The sequence below is a fragment of the Ambystoma mexicanum genome, chromosome 4q (genome assembly GCF_040938575.1).
Source record: "Ambystoma mexicanum isolate Mex_15411 chromosome 4q, UKY_AmexF1_1, whole genome shotgun sequence".
Classification (NCBI taxonomy): domain Eukaryota; kingdom Metazoa; phylum Chordata; class Amphibia; order Caudata; family Ambystomatidae; genus Ambystoma; species Ambystoma mexicanum.
This window is the reverse complement of record NC_090928.1, coordinates 495122922-495141752: the sequence shown is the minus strand read 5'-3', so window position 1 is coordinate 495141752 and position 18831 is coordinate 495122922. Positions and strand designations below refer to the sequence as shown.

The following is an 18831-nucleotide window of genomic DNA, read 5'->3' as shown; positions in this document are numbered from 1 at the left end:
TAGTAGCCAGGTGATGACCCGAGTTCTGAAAGGTTGAAAAGGTGGCGATGGATTTGATGTACAGTGGGAAGAGTATTCCAGAGTTGGGCGGCTAGAACCGGGAAGCTGGATCCCCCAGCTCTTTTTAGGGTGTGTTTGGGCACCAACAGGCATAGTGTGTTAGTGGATCTGGTGATTCTGGTAGCAGGTTTTAGTGTGAATTGACTAGTTAGATAGGGCGGGCAAGGTGATTCAGGGCTTTGTAGGTGAGGCAGACAGTTTTTAGATCTATTTTTTGTTGGATGGAAAGCCATTTGCATGATATTCTGTTGGCAGAGATATGATCTCTCCTAGGAATATTCAGAGCGGCTCGGAGTGCATTGTTTTGGAGGACCTGTAGTTTGTTGATCACAGATTTATTTGTGACTACATATAAGCCATTACAGTAGTCCAATTTAGACTGTATAAGTGCTCTGGATAATGTAAGGCAGCTGTTAGTGGATAGCAACGATCTACAGGCTCTAATCAGCTTGCTTGTGTAGGCAGTGGCTGAGGCGGTCATGTTGATTTGTTAGGCGAGGTTAGTGTTGTCTAGAAAGAAACCTAGGGTTTTGACACTTCATGATGGGAATAGTATTATCATCAATGATAAAGCTAGTATAGCTAGGGCTGAGCTTCAGGATGGTGTTAGGGGATCCGACCAGAAGCAATTCAGTCTTATCATCATTCAGGCAGAGGCCACGAGTGGCCATCCATGCCTGAATAATGGAGAAGACTTCATTGATCCGGTTAACATCCGAATTGTAATTTCCGGAGAGTGTTAGGAGTATCTGGGTGTCATCTGCATAGTTAGTGTAGGTGACACCCAGACGGTCCATCTTATCGAATAGAGGCTTTGTAAATATGTTATACAAAGTAGGCGAGACACAGGATCCTTGTGGGACACCACAGGTGATGGGAGTCGGGTCAGCCGCTGCCAACGGTGAGAAGACACGCATGGTCCTGTTATCGAGGAAGGATTGGATCCATGTGACTGCGGACTGGGAAAAATGTGCTGTGGTTGCATAGGATTTTATGGTCAACCAGGTCGAAGGGAGCAGAGAGGTCTAGGAGGAGGAGGAGGAGGAGGAGGAGGAGGATGGCAGCCCTACCTTTGTCTTTGAGATCGTCGATCTGGCTCTTGAGATCAACAAGGGCCGTTTCTGTGACATGTGGAGGACGAAAGCCAGACTGACGAATTCCTAGCAGTTGGTTAGTCTCCAGGTAATCCTGAATTTGTATATACGCCACTATCAAGGATTTTTAGTAAGAACGGGACGGTGGTGATCGGTCTATAGTTGGTGGGTATAGACGGATCAAGTGTTTGTTTCTTTAACAGGAGGTAGGACCCATGATTGCTTCAGGTTGTTTGGGAATGCGTTACTGGTGAATGATAGGTTTATACGTTTGGTAATAAAAGGGGATAGATCCCTTGCTGCGTCTTTGATGATCTGAGCGGGGCAACTGTCCCCCTTGCAGTTTGATGGTTTCAGGGATGCTATGATTTTTTTGTACTTCAGATAGTTACCTTTTTGAATGTAAAGCCCGAGTTGATAATAGTGGGCGATGGTATGGTTGGACTGGAGGTTGGGTCATGGGTGAGTTGTCGTCCTTTATTTTCAATTTTAGTTTGGAGCACTGTGATTTTGTTGGCGAGGGCATTCTGAATACCTGTGAACCAGGACTTATCCTTAGTACAGGTATCTGTGGGTGGATAAGGGTTTTCTAATTCCTTTAAGATGTTAAATAGTTCTCTCGTGCTAGAGCCTGCCTGAGTTATCCTGAGGTTGTAGGATTCTTTTTTGGCACGTATAATCTCATTTTTGTAAAGAAAGGTGATATTAGCGAGATTGGTTTTATTTTCTGGTGAGGGGAATGTTCCCCATAGTTTTTCAAGTTTACTTTTTTGTTGTCCAAGTAGTTTCAGCTCAGGGATGTACCATGAGTTCAAATGAGCTTTCGGTTTTCCTTTGTGCATTTTCAGTGGGGCGATGATGTCAATAGCTTTGGACATGGATTCATTGTAGGTATTGACCAACAGATTCAAGTCAGCTGTGGCTGATAGTGCATTCAGAGTGGGGACTACCAAGGGCACTAGGGCTTCGACAGTAATGTTACTCTTATTCCTCGTTGGGCAGGCTGGTGTGATGAATTACTTTTTGTGCAGTATGTTGTTAATATTGATATCTAGCAGCAGGAGGTGGTGATCTGTCCAGATGAGAGGCAGTGGGTCTTTGAGGATCATGTTACAATTAAGCGCAGCAACCCAGTCGAGAATCCTGCCTTTTGAGTGTGTGGGTTGGGAACAGAGTTGTAGGAGGCCATGCTCAGTTAGTGCAGTAGCCAGGGAGGATGCTGGGGAGTCATGGGGGTCATTGAACCCAAGATTGAAGTCTCCTAGGATGATACATTGAGCTGAGGGTTTGGCACTCTCGGCTACTAGTGATGTGATATCTTCTTCAAATGAGCCAGGCGGACCTGGGGGTCTGTATATTAGATTAATCGCAACTGTGCTCTTAGGGGATGTTTGCAGTTTGACTGAGATGCTCACATGATTTAAGTGGAGAAGAGTTCACTAGTCTAATGTCGAGGGAGGATTTGAAGATGATGGCTACACCACCTCCTCGAGTGATAGGTCCATCGACTCTGAGGATGTCATATTTGTCTGGGATGGCTAGAGTGAGAGAAAGGCCCGCTGCGACATGAAGCCAGGTTTCCGTCACAGCAAGGAAGTCCAGGTTATTGGTTATAATGATATCTGCAGTCTCTATGGAATGGGCAACTAGGGATCTAGCGTTTAGAAGTGCTTCTTTTAACGGGGGTAGGTTAGTGATGTTGGAAGCTGTATTCTGGTTGTTGGTTTTGTTGGGAGATTTAGCTGGGTGGTCACTGTTCTTGTGGAAGAATCTGGCACCAAGTCTATTATTGCGCTCAGATAAGTCGAGAATGGTGGTTTGTGTGGACAATGGTTCTGATAGGCATATGTCCATGCGTGGGGCTAGATGACCTCGTACTGGTGTGGTCCCACTTGGAATTACTGGTGTTCTTATGGGCTAGTGAGTTAGCCGAGTGGGTGCGGTCATCAGTGGGAAAAGCAGAGTGAGTTCCTGGTGGGAAGGGTGAGGGTGGTGTAGTGGGCAGAAATGGTGTAGGGCAGGCGATGGGGTGGTGCTTAGGGCAGGCAGGTCTGGCTAGACCATTTTTGTAGGGTCTGTAGCTGTTATTGCTACACGGAACATTATTATGTACAACACAAAATGGAAACATGATAAAAATAAGCCAAAGTTGCATGGTAGTGGTGATGCTGTGGCAAAAAGGGATAAGCAGTATGGCAGCAGCGAGTGTGAGGTCAGGTCTGAAGGGTTGGTGGCAGATACACTAAGAGACCAGGCGCAGATCTGGCCCAGACAATAGCTGAGGGCCAAGTACAAATCAGGCGAGGCACAACATCTGTGTGTGGCGCAGAGCCGGCCGAGGCATAAAGCAGGAACTATCATATGGGCGCGCAGAGACAGTAGTGTAGTGTCTGGGTGCAGCATAGGGTAGGGGCATATTGGGTGAGTGCAGTATGTGTGGAGCATTTGCAACACAAATTACAACCAAATAACCGAAGAGGCCTTAAGCGAGCTGTATATGTGTATATCAAAATAAGCACAGTGGTTAGACAACATTGATGGCAATGCGTAACTTGTATGTGCGAGCAGTTGGGTCTAACATTCAATTCCACAGTGTTCAGTAACAGACACGGTAGCCTATCTGTGCCTGCACAATCTACGTGAGTGGGTATCAATGAAGGAAGGTCTTGGTACAGTGGTCATACAATGTATGTAGATCGTCAGCTGTTGCGAAGGTTATACCTTACAGGTGACGCAAGGGCAGGGTGGCGATAGGCTCAATGTGTGGGAACTTTTCTGAATGGGTTGCCGGTGAGCAAATTTCGCCGCCGCAGAGTTCCATAGGAGAGTCTGGATCAAGGTTTTTGCGAAGATTGTCGGCGTATCTGGGAGTGGGTGAGGCCAGCTGGCTGGAGATTAGTGCCCCAGAGTAAATAGTAGGCAGCTTACCTGGAGCATTGCGGATGCCACCGGTCAGGCCCAGGTTTCCGACGCGAACGGTCGCGGTCAGGCGCAGTCAGGCCCTTATTTGCGGCCCTTAGAGGACAGCACGGCTTCCGCCTCACGGTCGTAGGTGTGGTTCAAAGTAGGCAGCTGCAGCCAATCAGCGGCTGCGTTGTCCGATGGGGCGTTGCGGAAGGGAAGGCTATTGCAAGCCTTGCGCCGCCATGGAACACGTTGCCTTCAATGGCGGACGGCCCGAAATGGCTTTGCCTTGGTCGTTGCCGGGTTCGGGCTGCTGTGCAGTGCTTCCAGTATAATAATGGTATTGATAAGTTTTAGGAAAAAAGCATGCACTGGTAGAAACCAATTACATTTTCAGAAAAAACATTAAAAAGGGACGTTATGGTTCTGAAAAACCACAAAAAAAAATAATGAAAAACCTCAGAAATTTGCCAGTTATGGTAAACTATGCAACCACTGTGCACTGCTAAGACTAACACCCAGGACAAAGATGACATCACAAATGGCATTGATGACATTACAAATGGCATTGATGACATCACATATGAAATTAATTTTGATGAAGTGCCTACAAGGGGTTGTGTTTATGTTGTTAACAAGATGTCAGGGGTGATCGGGAGACTTATCATGAACTACTTAATCTATTAAAGAATGCACTCATCTAAACAAAACATTTTACAGGAACCTAATACATAAAAATAGGCAATGGCTACAGCATGCACCATAGAAGTACTATATTTATAATCTTGACATTTTGGATAGTAGAATAATGGCTGCTACATCAGAGTGTTTAATGTTAAACATGTAATAACTAGCTAACAATTCAAGACTTACTACACACTTGTGCTAGTAGAAACAATACATATGAAGCCCCACAATGCATACAAATCAGAGGCACATACAGGGAAATTAAAGTAATGCAGAAAGAACAGCATTATCAGAAAATGTTAATAGCATTAACGTTTATCTTCATGTATACAAATGAATTGCGTGTTTGAGGCCTGCTTATTTCCCCCTGTATGTTGGCTGAGACCAAACCCTGAGGAAAGTACTTTAACATATGACAAGGTTAACGTCTAGATATAGATCACCTTTTCAATGTTAATATTCTGACTGTCCGTGGACAAAACCACCTGGCCTAGATATGTCAGCGAACAAAAACAAGTGGGCCAGATATGTGCTGTCATCAGTAATGTCAATGACATTTGTGATGTCATCTTTGATGTCCTGGGTGTTAGTTTTAGCAGTGCACGGTGGTGGCGCGATTTATGGTTGCTTAGCTTACCATGACTGGCAAATTTGAGGTTTTTCTGTTTTACTTGTTACCATAACGTCCCTTTAACAGTTTTTTTCATTGAATTTAATAGGTTATTAGTGCAACTTAACCATAACGTCCCTTTAACAAAGTTATTTTAATATCCACCGACAGTTGTCATACACCACCGCATTTCAAGTACTTCTACTTCAGTCTTATATTATAGGAATTACTAGGCATGCATTGACAAGACAACTATATGTAGGCAAAGCACTCTTCCTTTCTATGCTCCAAGAAAAGGGCTGCCACTTTGCCTCTTCCGTCTGTCTCACTGCCACAAGTATAACCTGTTTATGCCCCACGACTGACTTCCTCTCAGCCTCAGCATTACAGGTTATTTGCTTAATATTCTTGACAAGCACCCAGCTCCCTTCCTTAGCTTTACTCACACCTTCTCTGATCCAGCAGCTAGCCAGAAGCTGTAGTGACACTCTTTCAGCTTACGGTAACAATGCCACACTTGTATCAGGGGCCACTGGACCATTAACAACTTCAGATTAGGTGTATGGGTTTAAACAAGCTTTGTTCCACTATGGAAAGGGTTTGCCTCTTGGCTTGTGTAATGCTTGTTCCCTCATCTGTATAATAACTTCTGGTAACAAAGAATGCTTGTTCCAAGGGAAATGTATTGATGCACAAGCAACCACTCTAAGGTAGATCTCTAATCTTAAAGGACTGCCAGTAATTGTATTCCCAGTCAATCTCACAGAGATGATTTTGGACTTCTTTCAGGGAAAGACAACTGGCCACATGCAACCTCACTTTGATGTTGTATTCCCTTATAACTGGTGAAAAGTCAACTTTAAGGGTTTGGAATTGTTTTCACAGGCGTTCCCTCTTAAATTAAGGATACGCGACCACTCCGGTAACAGAAAGAAACGTTGTACAATGGAAAGATGTTTTACTTCTTACTTGAACACTACGGCTTTCATTATTAGTGTGTGTGCTACATTTCCATTGTTACAAAGGATTAAGAAAACAAACCGCTTTAACTCTCTTCCAAGTACATGCAAGCCACTTTAGAGCTAGATGCAGTTACCGGCAAGGCTTACTGAGTGAACCTGAACACTGAGCTTCACTCACCGGCTCCAAGAACACTGTGGTGGCTGCTTCACTTTCCTGTTTTACACAACTTCTACTACTGCTATGAGCACACTTGGGCCCACACCCTTCTGCTGCACTGGTATCTCTGGTCCGGCCACGTTGCAAGGGAGTCTCCTTCACTACTCAGTCCCTTGATTTGCCTTCTGCTACAGGCCTCAGGCTTCAGGACAGTCACGGCTCTGCAATCACAGCAACTCGGCACACACGAGGAAAACTTTACCCTCAGCACGTCTCCGTCTGTGCAGCCACGGCAAAACCAGTTGAGAACACAGGACCCTCTCAGAACGTGCAGGTAAAATCTGTTGTCGCCACGTTCCCGCGTCCTCTCTGTGCTCCCACTTCCTTGTGAATTGCCAGCCTCATGTTTCTCTTCTACTACTGTCAGCCTTCCAACTCCTTCCTTCCCTCTTCTCCTGCTTAGGCCTTTCATGCCTCACATGCCTCTCAGGTTTTGGTAATTGGCTTCAGGTGTGAGCTTAGTTTCAATTGCCTGACTCCTGCATTGGCCATTAGGCCTAATTGCCCAACTACTACATCTACATGCCTCTTCAGCCCTCTACCTCGTCTCAGTCCCTATAGGATTCTGGGATATATAGTTTACTTCAAAGTTACTTTTCCACTTCTTGATTGCATTTAAAGGTAGATTTAATTACCTTAGTAATTTCAACAGAGGGGCCGTAGGTTTTAACTTTTATAGAGGAAGATGGTTTAGAAAAATCTCTTGGAGTTTTGAGGGAGGCCTTTATTTGTAGAAACCAAAAGGGGGTCTTTCTCTTGGTATAATATGCTTTGGTGTTACAACCTTAGGGTTTACCACCTTAGATTTAATAGGGGGTTGAGAAACATCAAAATGACAATAAGCCATAACCTGTTCTGGCACAGGTGCAAGAGTCTCCCCGTCAGAAGAAAAATACTGTGTCTCATCCCACAGAATGTCCTCTCCAACCTGGGCCTTGACTTCACCCAGATGATCCACCTGCAGATCAGGAAGTGTCTGCCTTCCCCTGGCCACCTGGGAGGAGACCTTAGGCAGGGTTTCAGTGAGGGATCAGCAGGATTCTTCACATATCTGAATCACTTCAAGGGTTTTCTTCCCCTTGTGGGTTTCTTTGGTGAACACCGTCTGGCCCATACCACCACTGGTTAAGTAGTGCTTCAGAGGGACATCGTACATCACTAGCAATGACACCACCTTCTGGACACCAACATGTTAGTGACACCAGTGGCAAAGCCACAGCCACTTACTCCTATATTGAAAATGTAGTAATGCATTCCTTGCAGTCCGAGTGACGCACATTTACCATGGAGGTGTCTCTCCATAGTGAAGAGTAGCACCAGCAAGGTGATTAGGTTACAGCCTTGCAGAGAAGAGGCCTTCAAAGTGACCCCTCCATCCCGCAGTCTATATGGTGACCAGGTGCAGAGGGAGTATGCTTGCCAGATGATGCAAATCCAGAGAATTTTCCAAGCCCCGAAACACTAGGGCAGCAGACCTTTAGGCTGGTTGTGACCACTAGCACATAGTTGGTCATCCTTCAATGGATACTTTGCTCCAAGGGTCAACATCCTGAGTCGTTTCATAGGCCCTCCTTGTATCCAAGAACACTGGAGGTGACCCTCAACCCACCAATAAAGAACCTGCAACATTTGCAGTTGGCTGTACAATGCTCAACAGCCAATCTGCACAACATCCTCTTGAGCCGAACCTTCCAAGCTTTGAAAATAGAAGTCCATCTACCTATGCTGTGTTTTAGGACACTTCAGAGAAAAGAAGAGAAAGGACCACCCATTAAGGACACCTTTTGTCAGATTGCAGCTAAGTGTGCGTCCCTCATGTCAGCCATCTGAAGCACCATTATCACTGGTTCATTAACTTGTTATTGGGATCCTGTATATTCACCATCATCGTTAAGAACTAAATCTAAATGTGAAGGGGGACTGACAACTATTTTCAAATACCTCTGTGGTAGATTATCTGGGAAGCAGTAACACTTTGTTCGGGAACATGCTGCCAAGGGCTTTTTCTGAAAGGACTGGAATTTAGCAGGGTTCGAAATTGCCAGAAGCTTTGAGCGATTTAGCTCCTGGCTACGGCCAAGGAGAGCCTGGTTACCTAGACACCAAGTGATACCCAGGGCTACTTCTGACCCCTGGCAAGTGGTGCCATACAAACATAGCTGTGTAGGTTTTGGTATGTGTATAAAAGATAATAAAGGACACACCTAGGAGACATTTAAAGCATATTGAATAATACATTAAAATGGACAGAAAGTTAGTGTAAGGAGGTTACGCAAAAATTACATTTGCTGTGCACCGCTACTGGTTGCCCCGGCGTAGCTCCTGCCTAAGGTGGTGATGCCCGATACCAAGGAGCTGCATTTTTCTCCTGGTCAACAAATCCATATTTCGACCCCTGTCTAGGAATGTCTACGTTTTCAGCCACAGGGTAAGCTTACCTCAGCCTGGGCAGTGGCAGAAGGCTTTTCGATCAGTTATAGGAATGCTGCGTGTTGCTACTGGTAATGCTCCAATTAGGGCAGACTGAAATGGGTTGTATTGCTTACTCTGTTGTCCCTCTTCCTTTGACCACCATCTCAAACCCCAACCCACCCTGGTCTTTGTCCCCCCTTTGATGTGAAAATGTTCCTTTTCCTATAGCAAAAGGATATAAAATCAAAATGCTGGGAACTTGTGAGAGAGGGCAGGTGGGATGGTTGTCACCTTTTGGGGATGGGGATGGGGATTTTCAGGCCAGGGCTGTTATAGAAGCCTCAACCGTCAAATTCGACATTTAATGTATTACATGTTTTTCCTTTTTTTACAGTTGTGCAACTTCTTTGAAGCTATTTGATTCCTTCCCAGTAAAGTGGCCACTTTTAGAAACTTTTCACAGGTTTCCTTTCCAGTAACATCACCTTATAACACTCTTGCCTTATTTTACGCGCCAGCGAATCAAGGATTTAACTTAGTTTGGTGTACGATACTCCGGACCTCCAAACCGCTCACTTGCTGTAGGGCCCATGCCTACTTGGTTTTCTTCCAATCTTGCCTTAAGGTGCCCAGCCTGCAAGGGTTAAATATCAACTTAAAAGAAAACTGGCAAAAACTCCTAATGCATAGAATAAGCATCCAAGAATTCATGCGTGTAAACGAAAACATACCTGACAAATTTTTTCCCAGATTTCATCACAGCCAGCCTTTTCTTGGAAGCTAAGCGCAAGGTCATAATTTTCAGCTTCTGACCAGACGATGAGGGTGTCCTGATTAATAAACAAAATAGAGCAATGTAAAGAGCATATTTAAAACAGGAAAATGAAGCCATCTGAACAAGCACGATAAACCTTTGGAATTGGGAGAACACCCATAGCCTTCAAGATCTCACCAGGAACGTCTTAAATGCTCCAACTAATGCATGCGAGCTAGGTTTCTCAAATTCAGACAACAGGCATGCAGATCCAACTTGTACCAGTAAGTTCCCAAAAAGAATTGTGGTATGGGCACTATACTAGAGATTTGTTTTGCAAATATGCGACAGCAGCACTGGTGGTCTATCCTGGTTTTCACAATCTGCCCTAGGCAAGTCCCACCGAACTCAGACACCAAAACAGTTTGATCCTTTCAAGGAGCAGAAAGTCCCTCGGGGTCAGGGTACACCATCTTTTCCCTTTGAGAGTAACCTCACAAACTGGCTTTGAAGGTTCACCAGGTATTGGAAGCCCTTTAACAGTGCTGCATAGTTTACCTTTAGTATGGAAATAGTTACCTTCTATCCCTTTGCCTAATTCAGTGCAGAATCCTGCAATCAGACAGTTCAAATCAGAGAGCAATTCTCCTCAAACAAGGTGTTAGAGACCATTTGCGGCCTTCCCCCAATGGAGCTCGGCAACCACTTGACTGATTTAAGACCATAAACCCTCTCACACTCCCCCTGAGCCTGTGTTTCCCTCCCCCTACCTACCTCCACCCATTAATACGACTTCTCCTATCACTTATCAATTTCTCCACTTACTGTTGCGGCCAAATACTAGCTCTGATGGTACCTGCTCCTCCTTCCTTGCCTCTCTTATTCCTGCAGTGCTGGTAGCACTTCACTGTTCTTGAACACCTTATTTGCTACTCCCTCTCACTGCTCCTATCTCTCTACTACCCCTCATTAATACTCCCACTTAACAGCTACTACCACTTTCACACCACTAATATTACTACCGTTCTCCCTCTAGTCCTACTCTTCACGATCGCTACTACATACTAACCCTCCCTCTTACTACTCTAATACTCATAACACTATCTCCACTTCCCAACTACCACTAGCTCCTCTCTACTCCTATCCTACTGCTAGTTCACTTGCTCCTTATTCTCAAACACACTCCACAGACACCCCTCGCCCGCAACCTCTGATAACGTCTGCACTCCTTTCGCACTCGCCTCCTCTGGTCTCTGAGACGCACACCACCAACTCCTGTCCTCACCCCAAATAACACAGACACTTAACACTTCTTAAATACTCTGAAGCCCTTCCCTCCCAGGATTGGCTTACTAACCCTGTCCAATCAGTCACCTCACTTCCAGGGGATGTGACTGGGTAAGGGCTTAGAGGCTTCAAAGGGCTTTCAAGCCCAGCCCCTTCTTCGTGCAATCTGACTGCATTTCTAACCTAGAGTATAACGGCACACAGCAACCAATTCTTTTAGGCCTCCCTGAAATATTAAAATCCCTGGTGGGCTAGTGGACTCATGCCCAAGGCCTGTGTTGGACCTTTCGTCATGAACCATAAACCCTGGGGGTTTAGTGGTGTGTATCCAGTCGGCACGGGTGCCAGCTGGATCTGTGCTGTTTTTACTCTGCGGCAGCCGGTGTTGTCCCAGCCGCCACATCCCAGGGTGTAGGTTCACAGCCGCAGCTTCCAGCAACCAATAGGATGACTTTGGGTGCATCCCATGGCGTCCTGCTGCTGGATGCTCTGTGCGGGATGCCTTCTTCCAGGCTGCAGCGGGCCTGCTGCACTCCCACAGACTCTTGTCTGCGGTGGGGTCTGTTGCGGCCCCGCCTCCACGTAACAGAGAGGGAGGGGGCCTGCCCACACATGCTCTGGCACCTACGGTGCTGTTTGGGCTCTGGCGACCTCCCTCCCTCCCATGACAGGACCGTAAAAGCAGACCCGTCATATGATACTAACTTTAAAGATTTTCCTGCTGTCACATTTTTTTGAGGCAATTGTCAGTGAAGGCCCACACATAGCAAGGACAGAGCTTCCTACTGCCACATTCAAATGTCAAGGAGATCGCCACAAACTATAGAAGACTTGACTTGTCTTGGTGCCCAAACTGGAGTGCAATTTACTATTATATTAAAAATGTAATAAACACTTTGTTCTGAGAACTATGTGGGTGCTGCACACTGGTGCAATGAAATGGTTATGACATTGCATAAAAGTTGACACTGGCCAAACAACAACGCTACATAAATTACTTAACTCTCGGTAATGCTCCTTGCAATTAATGTTTCTCCCAGGGATTCCTCAACTGTGATAATTAATCTCCAGCACCAGTTACCTTTGGAAACTTTTTTGCCACCAGGTGGCGTTGCACAGCTCTGCGCCGGCACCCCTACACATCCCACAGTGGATGCCATATTGGACTAGCATATATGGAGCTGCCATGACACATGACCTCAGTACCACCATTTTCATCCCGGTCACTAAGCGACAGCGGGACAGATGAGGTGCACATGCTAGAGATCAAGATGGGCATGCTGCGAGGGCTATATTATGTTGATTTATACCACGCACTGCTACCATTTGCATGGTCTCCAGGCACTCACGTGGCTCTGTAAGAAAGTAGTGAGGGAAGAGGGATAGGACAGAAGTTGATACTTGCTGAACCAGGAGACACCAGCGTCTGCATGCCAGCTTTCTGAGTGTGCTTTGATGGCGTTCACTGGGCTTGTGATAGTTAGATCGATAGATGGGATACATTACTCACCGTAATTGTATTTCTGATGTTTGTATCTGCTTAGATTCACATGCTGTGCATAGGCCAACCTCTGGTGGAAGCTGCAGAATATTACAGTTTGTTTTTCGAAACTCGCAAAGGGGTGGCGAACTAGGGCGTGCCAGCAATACTATCCCTAGTCTGACTTTCACTGTACCCATGATCCCTCATGTGTGTAGGACCCTCAGATTGTATTTTTTCTGACATGAGGCAGCATGAGTACAGCGAGTACAGCGTATCCAAGCAGATAAGATAGATGAGACTACAAGCATCCATGCACCTTCTCTTCAGAGGGGAGGAAGGGGGGGGGGGGGTCGCATGTGAATCTAAGCAGATACAAGCATCAGAAATACGATTACGGCGAGTAATGTATCCCTTCTGAGGCTTGTGGAATCTGCTTAGATCACATGCTGTTCATAGCTTAGTAAGCAGTGTTAGAAGGAGGTGGATTGTGAGAAGGGTCATGAGCAAACAAATGTCTTAGAACCGCTTGTCCCACTTGAGTATCTGTCTTGGAATGAGTGTAAATGCAGTAGTGCTGAGTAAAGGTGTGAATAGAGCTCCATGTAGTTGCTTTGCAAATGCTGTCAAGGGGTACATTTGCAATGAAAGCCAGAGTGGCTCCAGTACCTATTGTTGAGTGGGCCCTTGGCGTAAAAGGCAGTGTTTTATCTGAAAGGGAATAGCACAGTTGGATACATTAGACTATCCACCTAGAGATGGCATTCTTAGAGACGCGATCTCCCTCTCTGCCTGGAGCTATGGAGATGAACAGTTGATCTGTCTTTCTTAGCGGCCTGGTCTTGTCTACATAGTAGAGGACCACCCTCCTCACATCTAGCGTGTGGTGTTTCACCTCAGCAGAGCTTTTGGGTTCCTGGAAGAAGGCTGGTAGGTCAATACACTGGTTAACATGGAATTTTGAAATGAACTTAAGTGAGAACCTTGGGTGAGTGCTGTTAAGACGGATTTCTGAACTCTGTCCTGGTGGCGCAGAAGTTCAGAAGGCCAACCTAATTACTTGGAACAGGGTAACCTCTGGACGAGCCAGACCAATCAAGGTAGCGATCGCGGCGGTCAAGACTAGGTCTCAAGAGGGGTGAGGGTGACTGAAAGCCCGCAATGAGCACACAAAGCAAGAGCGCTTACAAACTACTCCAAACAGTTGTTATATCAAAAATATATACACATTTATTTTAAGGCCTTTAAAATAATGACCGTAGCGAGAAAATCACAATATCACAATACTAAACCAACACATACCATATCAACACAATATATATACAAATACACAGTCGCAAGCGTTTAAAGCACGAAATATGTAGTCCACCTGAAAGGAAAGGAAAACATGCAGTGCGATAACGCTTTAGACTCAGTTCGCCTTCAGAGGCACCTAACTAGATGGAAGTCCGAGCCCTGCGAAGAGTGGAGCCTTGTGCTCAAAGTACCTGCCACGCCGGTGCCAACGGGCAAAAGGGGAAGCTCTTCGGAGGAAGTCAGGCAGTTCGGGTTAGTGCACAGCAGAAGGAGAACAGGTTCCGCAACTCAAGCGCAGCCTCCACAGCGGGCAGAAGCAGAGCGCGAGTACGGCCAAAAGGGTGCTGTTTTTACACAGCAGGGAAAAGCAATGGGATACTGCAGGAGGGCGACCAGATCCTAGCTAAACTACTCACCGGTCCCCGAAGCAAGCAGACCCAGGCTTCTCCACGTTAGTTTCAGCAGCTGGCAGGTTCAGAAGAGCAGGAACGCCTCGTAGTCGTGTAGAGCAAAAAGACGTCCCAATCGACGAAACCAGCACAGTTTGTTGCCGCAGCAGGACAACGGAGCGGCCGTGTGTATTCGAGCCAAATGTACACTCCTTCCTTCAGACTTGGGAACACCAAGTGTACTAAGCGTGGGAGAGTGACAAGGACTCGAAATACAACACAACCTGGCGGCGGTTACAGAGCAGGACTCCCTTGTAAGCTGGTCAGTCAACTGGATGGCCCAGAGACACTCCCGAAGGCTTACTTGGCAGGAGATGATGAAGTCGCCGGGAATAGCTGTTCCTGCTATTCCAACGGTCGAAGCACCAGTACAGGCCTTCTGGTTCGATCCAAGGAGGAAAGGGTTTCACAGGACGACAGCAGTGCAAAGGAGGATTCCTTCAGCGGGTCACCAGCGATTCCTCGGTCCAGCCTCTTGGTTGCAGGATACTTGGCTCCTGTATTCCTTCGTTCGTGAGAACTCAGGAGATCGACACGGTAGTGGTGTTTCCAGCTCCCTCTTATCCACTGTTCCCTTCGCGCCAAAACGGAGGGGAGCCAATGGGAGATCCGCTCATCAACACACATACCATACGTGGACCAATCACGGACCACGGTGGTCCCAGGCATTCACACCACCCTAGACTCTCTGGCACCCAGGATGTGTATTGGGACCAGACATCCCAGCCCACACCCTGGAGGCACACAAACGACATGTAGAAGCCCGCGAAAGCAACCACGTTTCGCGGGAAAGTACATGCCCAAATAAGGAAGGCCCCGGGTCGCCCGACCTGGGGAAGGTGAAGGGAGCAAGACGGTCAGTGGACAGGACAAAGGAGCCTCGTGGTCTGGCCATTTTGGGAGCCAGGCCACCATTTTGGGTTCAGTGCGAAAAACGTGCTCAGAACGCCAAAAGGAGCTCAAAATAAACAAAACGATCGTTGCCACCATTCCAGTCCCTGAATGACTTGCACCGATCAAAATACCATCCTAAAAGAGTATCTAGGGCCTGTAGAAGGCTAGAGACCCAAGAGAGCTGTAACTTAGCTTACAGTGCCCTCTTGTGTCATGTTGCACTAAAGCCGCAACATGATAAAAGAAACTACGGGAAACAGCGTTCCCCGGTACTGACTGTCTTAAGGGCATGTCAGTTTCCCCGTAAGAAAGGAGCGAAAGCCCAGAGAAGTGCGGCAGAAGGCTGTACTTCTCTGGCAAAGTCAAGAACAAGGTTAAAAACAATAGCAAAAAGTTTACGGGTTGCCACATGGAAGGAAAATTCCCTACAATTACGAAATCTTTCCTAACAAGTGCGTAAAACCAGTTTATCCTTATGAACAGCAAAGAAAGGATCCTGCACTGACAGAGCTTGAATTTCACTGACCCTTCTTATGGATGTGATGGCTACTAAGAAGGCAGTTTTATAAGTCAAGTGTTTGAGACTAAATTTGTGCATGGGCTCAAAGGGGGATCCCATGAGCTTAGCAAGTACCACATTAAGGTCCCAACCTGGTGGTGGGTTGGAAATTGGAGGGTGGAGTCTCTTTACTCCTTCCATAAAAGCTTTGACAACTGGCAGTTTCCACCATGACACCTTGTTATAGGAAGTGGGGTAGGCTGATAAAGCTGCCAGGTGCACTTTGAGTTAAACACTAACCCTGGCTCCAATAGGTGGAGCATATCAGGAGGCGTACAATCAACTGGATTGATTTGTTTTTTTAATTTTTTTTATTTACTTGATTTTAACCAAAAGAAATTATTTTTACAAGGTATAAAAAAAAAGGCGTAGCATAGGTGCTTCTTTCGTTGCCTACACCGCTTGTGAAGTCTGTTCGGTTGCTTTCGCAGGTTTCCGTCTCAGGTGCCTTTGGTGTCGGGTCGGCGACGATAATGTTTTTTAAGGCAGCGTCGAAGATCTTAACTGCTACTGTAACCCATTTGGTTTTTTCCCCCGCAATCAGTCTACACCACCAAGTGTGCTCTTCTCTGAGAGGGGTGTCATGAAGTAGCGGAAGTAAGAATGCTGTCCGTAGGTAATAGGTTTTCGGACAGTTTAGAATCAGATGCCTTGCTGTTTCTATAGAGTCTGGATTTGCACATAGTCTGCAGATTTTGTTTTCAGATCTAGTGCGACTAGCCTGGATCTCTTGGGTTGGCATCAGATTTAATCTTGTTCTCAGGAACAATTTCCGGAGATTCTTGTTTGTGAATTTGATGCAATAGTTCAGGGGGAGGTTCAGTTTGTTAGTAGTAGGAGGAAGATGACCAAGAAGTTTGTTTGCGGTTGCTAATTTGCATGTAGTAATCCAGTCATCTTGTGCTACTTTGATTTTGATTTTTTCCGGGTTGTGGATCAAGTCCTCTTGGGTGCATGCAAGGTCCTGTAGCTTTGCCGTTAGTTTTTTTTCCCAGGCGGTCAGTGCTTTGCAACGCCCCAGCTTTAGTTCTTCTAGAATCGTTTTGTAGATAGGCAGTGAGTCTTGGTCAATGATGCTGCCAGGGATAGTAAACCAAGCTCGCGTCGTATGGCTGCGATGGAAACAGATTTTGGTAAGCCCAGAACAGCTTTCCAGAGATATCCCTCAAGTTTCGGCCAAATTGACACCTGAATGTTGAGTGTCACGTCCATTCCATAGATTAATGACAGTACCACCTTTTGCTTGTAGAACTGGATCGCCGGTATTAAAGAGAATTTTCCATATTTATTGTCAATTAGCCTTGTTTGAGTGGTGAGTGTTTTGACTTTGGACCACAAAGCCACGATGGTCGAGTTCTCAGTTTTATGTTCATCAATCATTACACCTAGGTAACTGATGTTTGTAACTATTTCAATCTTTACGTTGTTTAAGAACCAGGAGCCAACCGGTTTGGATTTTGAGAGCTTTTTCCCCAAAACCAAGACTTTCGATTTCTGTGTGTTTATTTCTAGGTCATTTTCAGAGATGAATCTAGCCAGGTTTACCAACTGCCGCTGGAGACCGACTTGGGTTTGGTCCATCAGTATGTCGTCGGCATAGAGTAACCTAGAGAATGCAATGTTTCCAACTTTCGGCGGGAATGCTCTCACAAGGGTTTGCGTATATTGAAAATCACCTAGAAATGCAATGAACAATGAAGGGGCTGAAGGACAGCCTTGTTTGACTCCTCTTTCAACCTTGACTGCTTCCGATAGCGTGCCTTGCCGGCTTAGACGGACTCGCATAGTTGTATCTGTATGTAATGTGATTATTGGGTTCAGGATTTCCTCAGGACAGTTCCAGTTGGTCAATTTAGACCATAGTCTTTGCCGGCTTACTTTATCAAAGGCCTGAGATAGGTCGATGAAGGCAAGGAAAACTTTCGGAGCCCCGTTTTTTACATTGTCTTTGATGATGTTCAAGATCATGATGTTTATACTTGTCGAGGCTGTTTTCAAGAATCCCGTTTGGAAGTGGTCGGTTGCAGGCGAAGTTCTTACCCAGTTTTGAAATTTTGAGAGGAGTAGCGTCGCAAACATTTTTCCCATGATGTCCAGGAGGGCTATCGGTCGATAGTTCGCCGGGTTATCTCTACTTCCCTTTTTAAAGATGGGTACAATGACCGCCTCAGTCGATAAGTTTTCGGGATTTGTCTTGATGCTATGCAGTGATCGAAAATTTTTGTTATCAAGATGGACCATTCAGTTTGGTTTTGCTTTAAGTCTATATTAGTCAGACCATCAGGCCCCGGTTCTCTAGAAGTTTTCAATTTTGAGATTGCTGACTTTATTTGGTCTTGAAGTGCTAGGTTTGTCCATAGTACTTCATTTTGGGTTATTGCATCAGTTACGGTTGCAGAGATTGGGGCAAAATGTGCTGAATAGAAAGATGTCCAGGATGATTCTGGTATCGAATTGAGGAGTTTGTCATCATTTCGGATGCCTTTGTTTTTTATTAATGCCCAGAAGTCTCCTACGCTTTTTAAAGATAGCGTTTTTAACATCTGTTCTGCATCTTTCTGATAGAGTGCCGCTCTCCGATGTCTTACCCAGGTTCTATAAGATCTAGTCGCCGCAGTCAGCAGTTGTTTGACGTTTTCGTTGGTATTTCTTTTATAATCACGTTGTAATTTTCTCAGTTCTCTTCGTTTTTGCACTAATGAATCGTCGTATTCATGCTGACCAGTTGTTGTGGGCTTGAGACTCTTGCTTTTTCGTGTGGAGTAATAGAAGAGGCAAGTAGTTTGGCCTTTCCATGCTACTAATGGAATTTTTTTGATAATCAACGTAGCTTTGTGTTATTTCTTTAACGTTGAGTGCTGTAAACTGAAGCCGCCTTTGGTTCGCTGCCAGTTCCACCCCTGGTGTGTAGCTCAGTCTCGGCGTGTTTATGGATTCCACCGTCATGGCTAGAAGGTTGTGGTCGCTTTCTTTCGTTTTGTAAATCTCAAACGTAGTGACGTGAGAAATTAAAGCGAGAGATATGAAGATGTAGTCAAGCGTGGCTGTTGAGGAGTCACGCTCCCACGTCGGGAAAGCGGGAAGTTGGCCCTTCACCATAGCCACGTTATGAACATTTCTGGCTTCCATCAGGTCCAACCACAGATCTCCTCTTACTTTTGCTGCT

At 45.8% G+C, this 18831-nt stretch overlaps 1 protein-coding gene across 3 annotated transcripts in view; it reads right to left on the bottom strand.

The window, feature by feature from the left end:
• PPP4R3B (protein phosphatase 4 regulatory subunit 3B) overlaps window positions 1-18831 on the bottom strand; it is an 820721-nt gene that overhangs the window by 604371 nt on the left and 197519 nt on the right. For all 3 annotated transcript variants that reach the window (XM_069608059.1, XM_069608058.1, XM_069608060.1), the window contains exon 3: window positions 9678-9776. In XM_069608059.1, the coding sequence (XP_069464160.1) occupies window positions 9678-9776 (99 nt within the window). The remainder of the gene's footprint in view (window positions 1-9677; window positions 9777-18831) is intronic.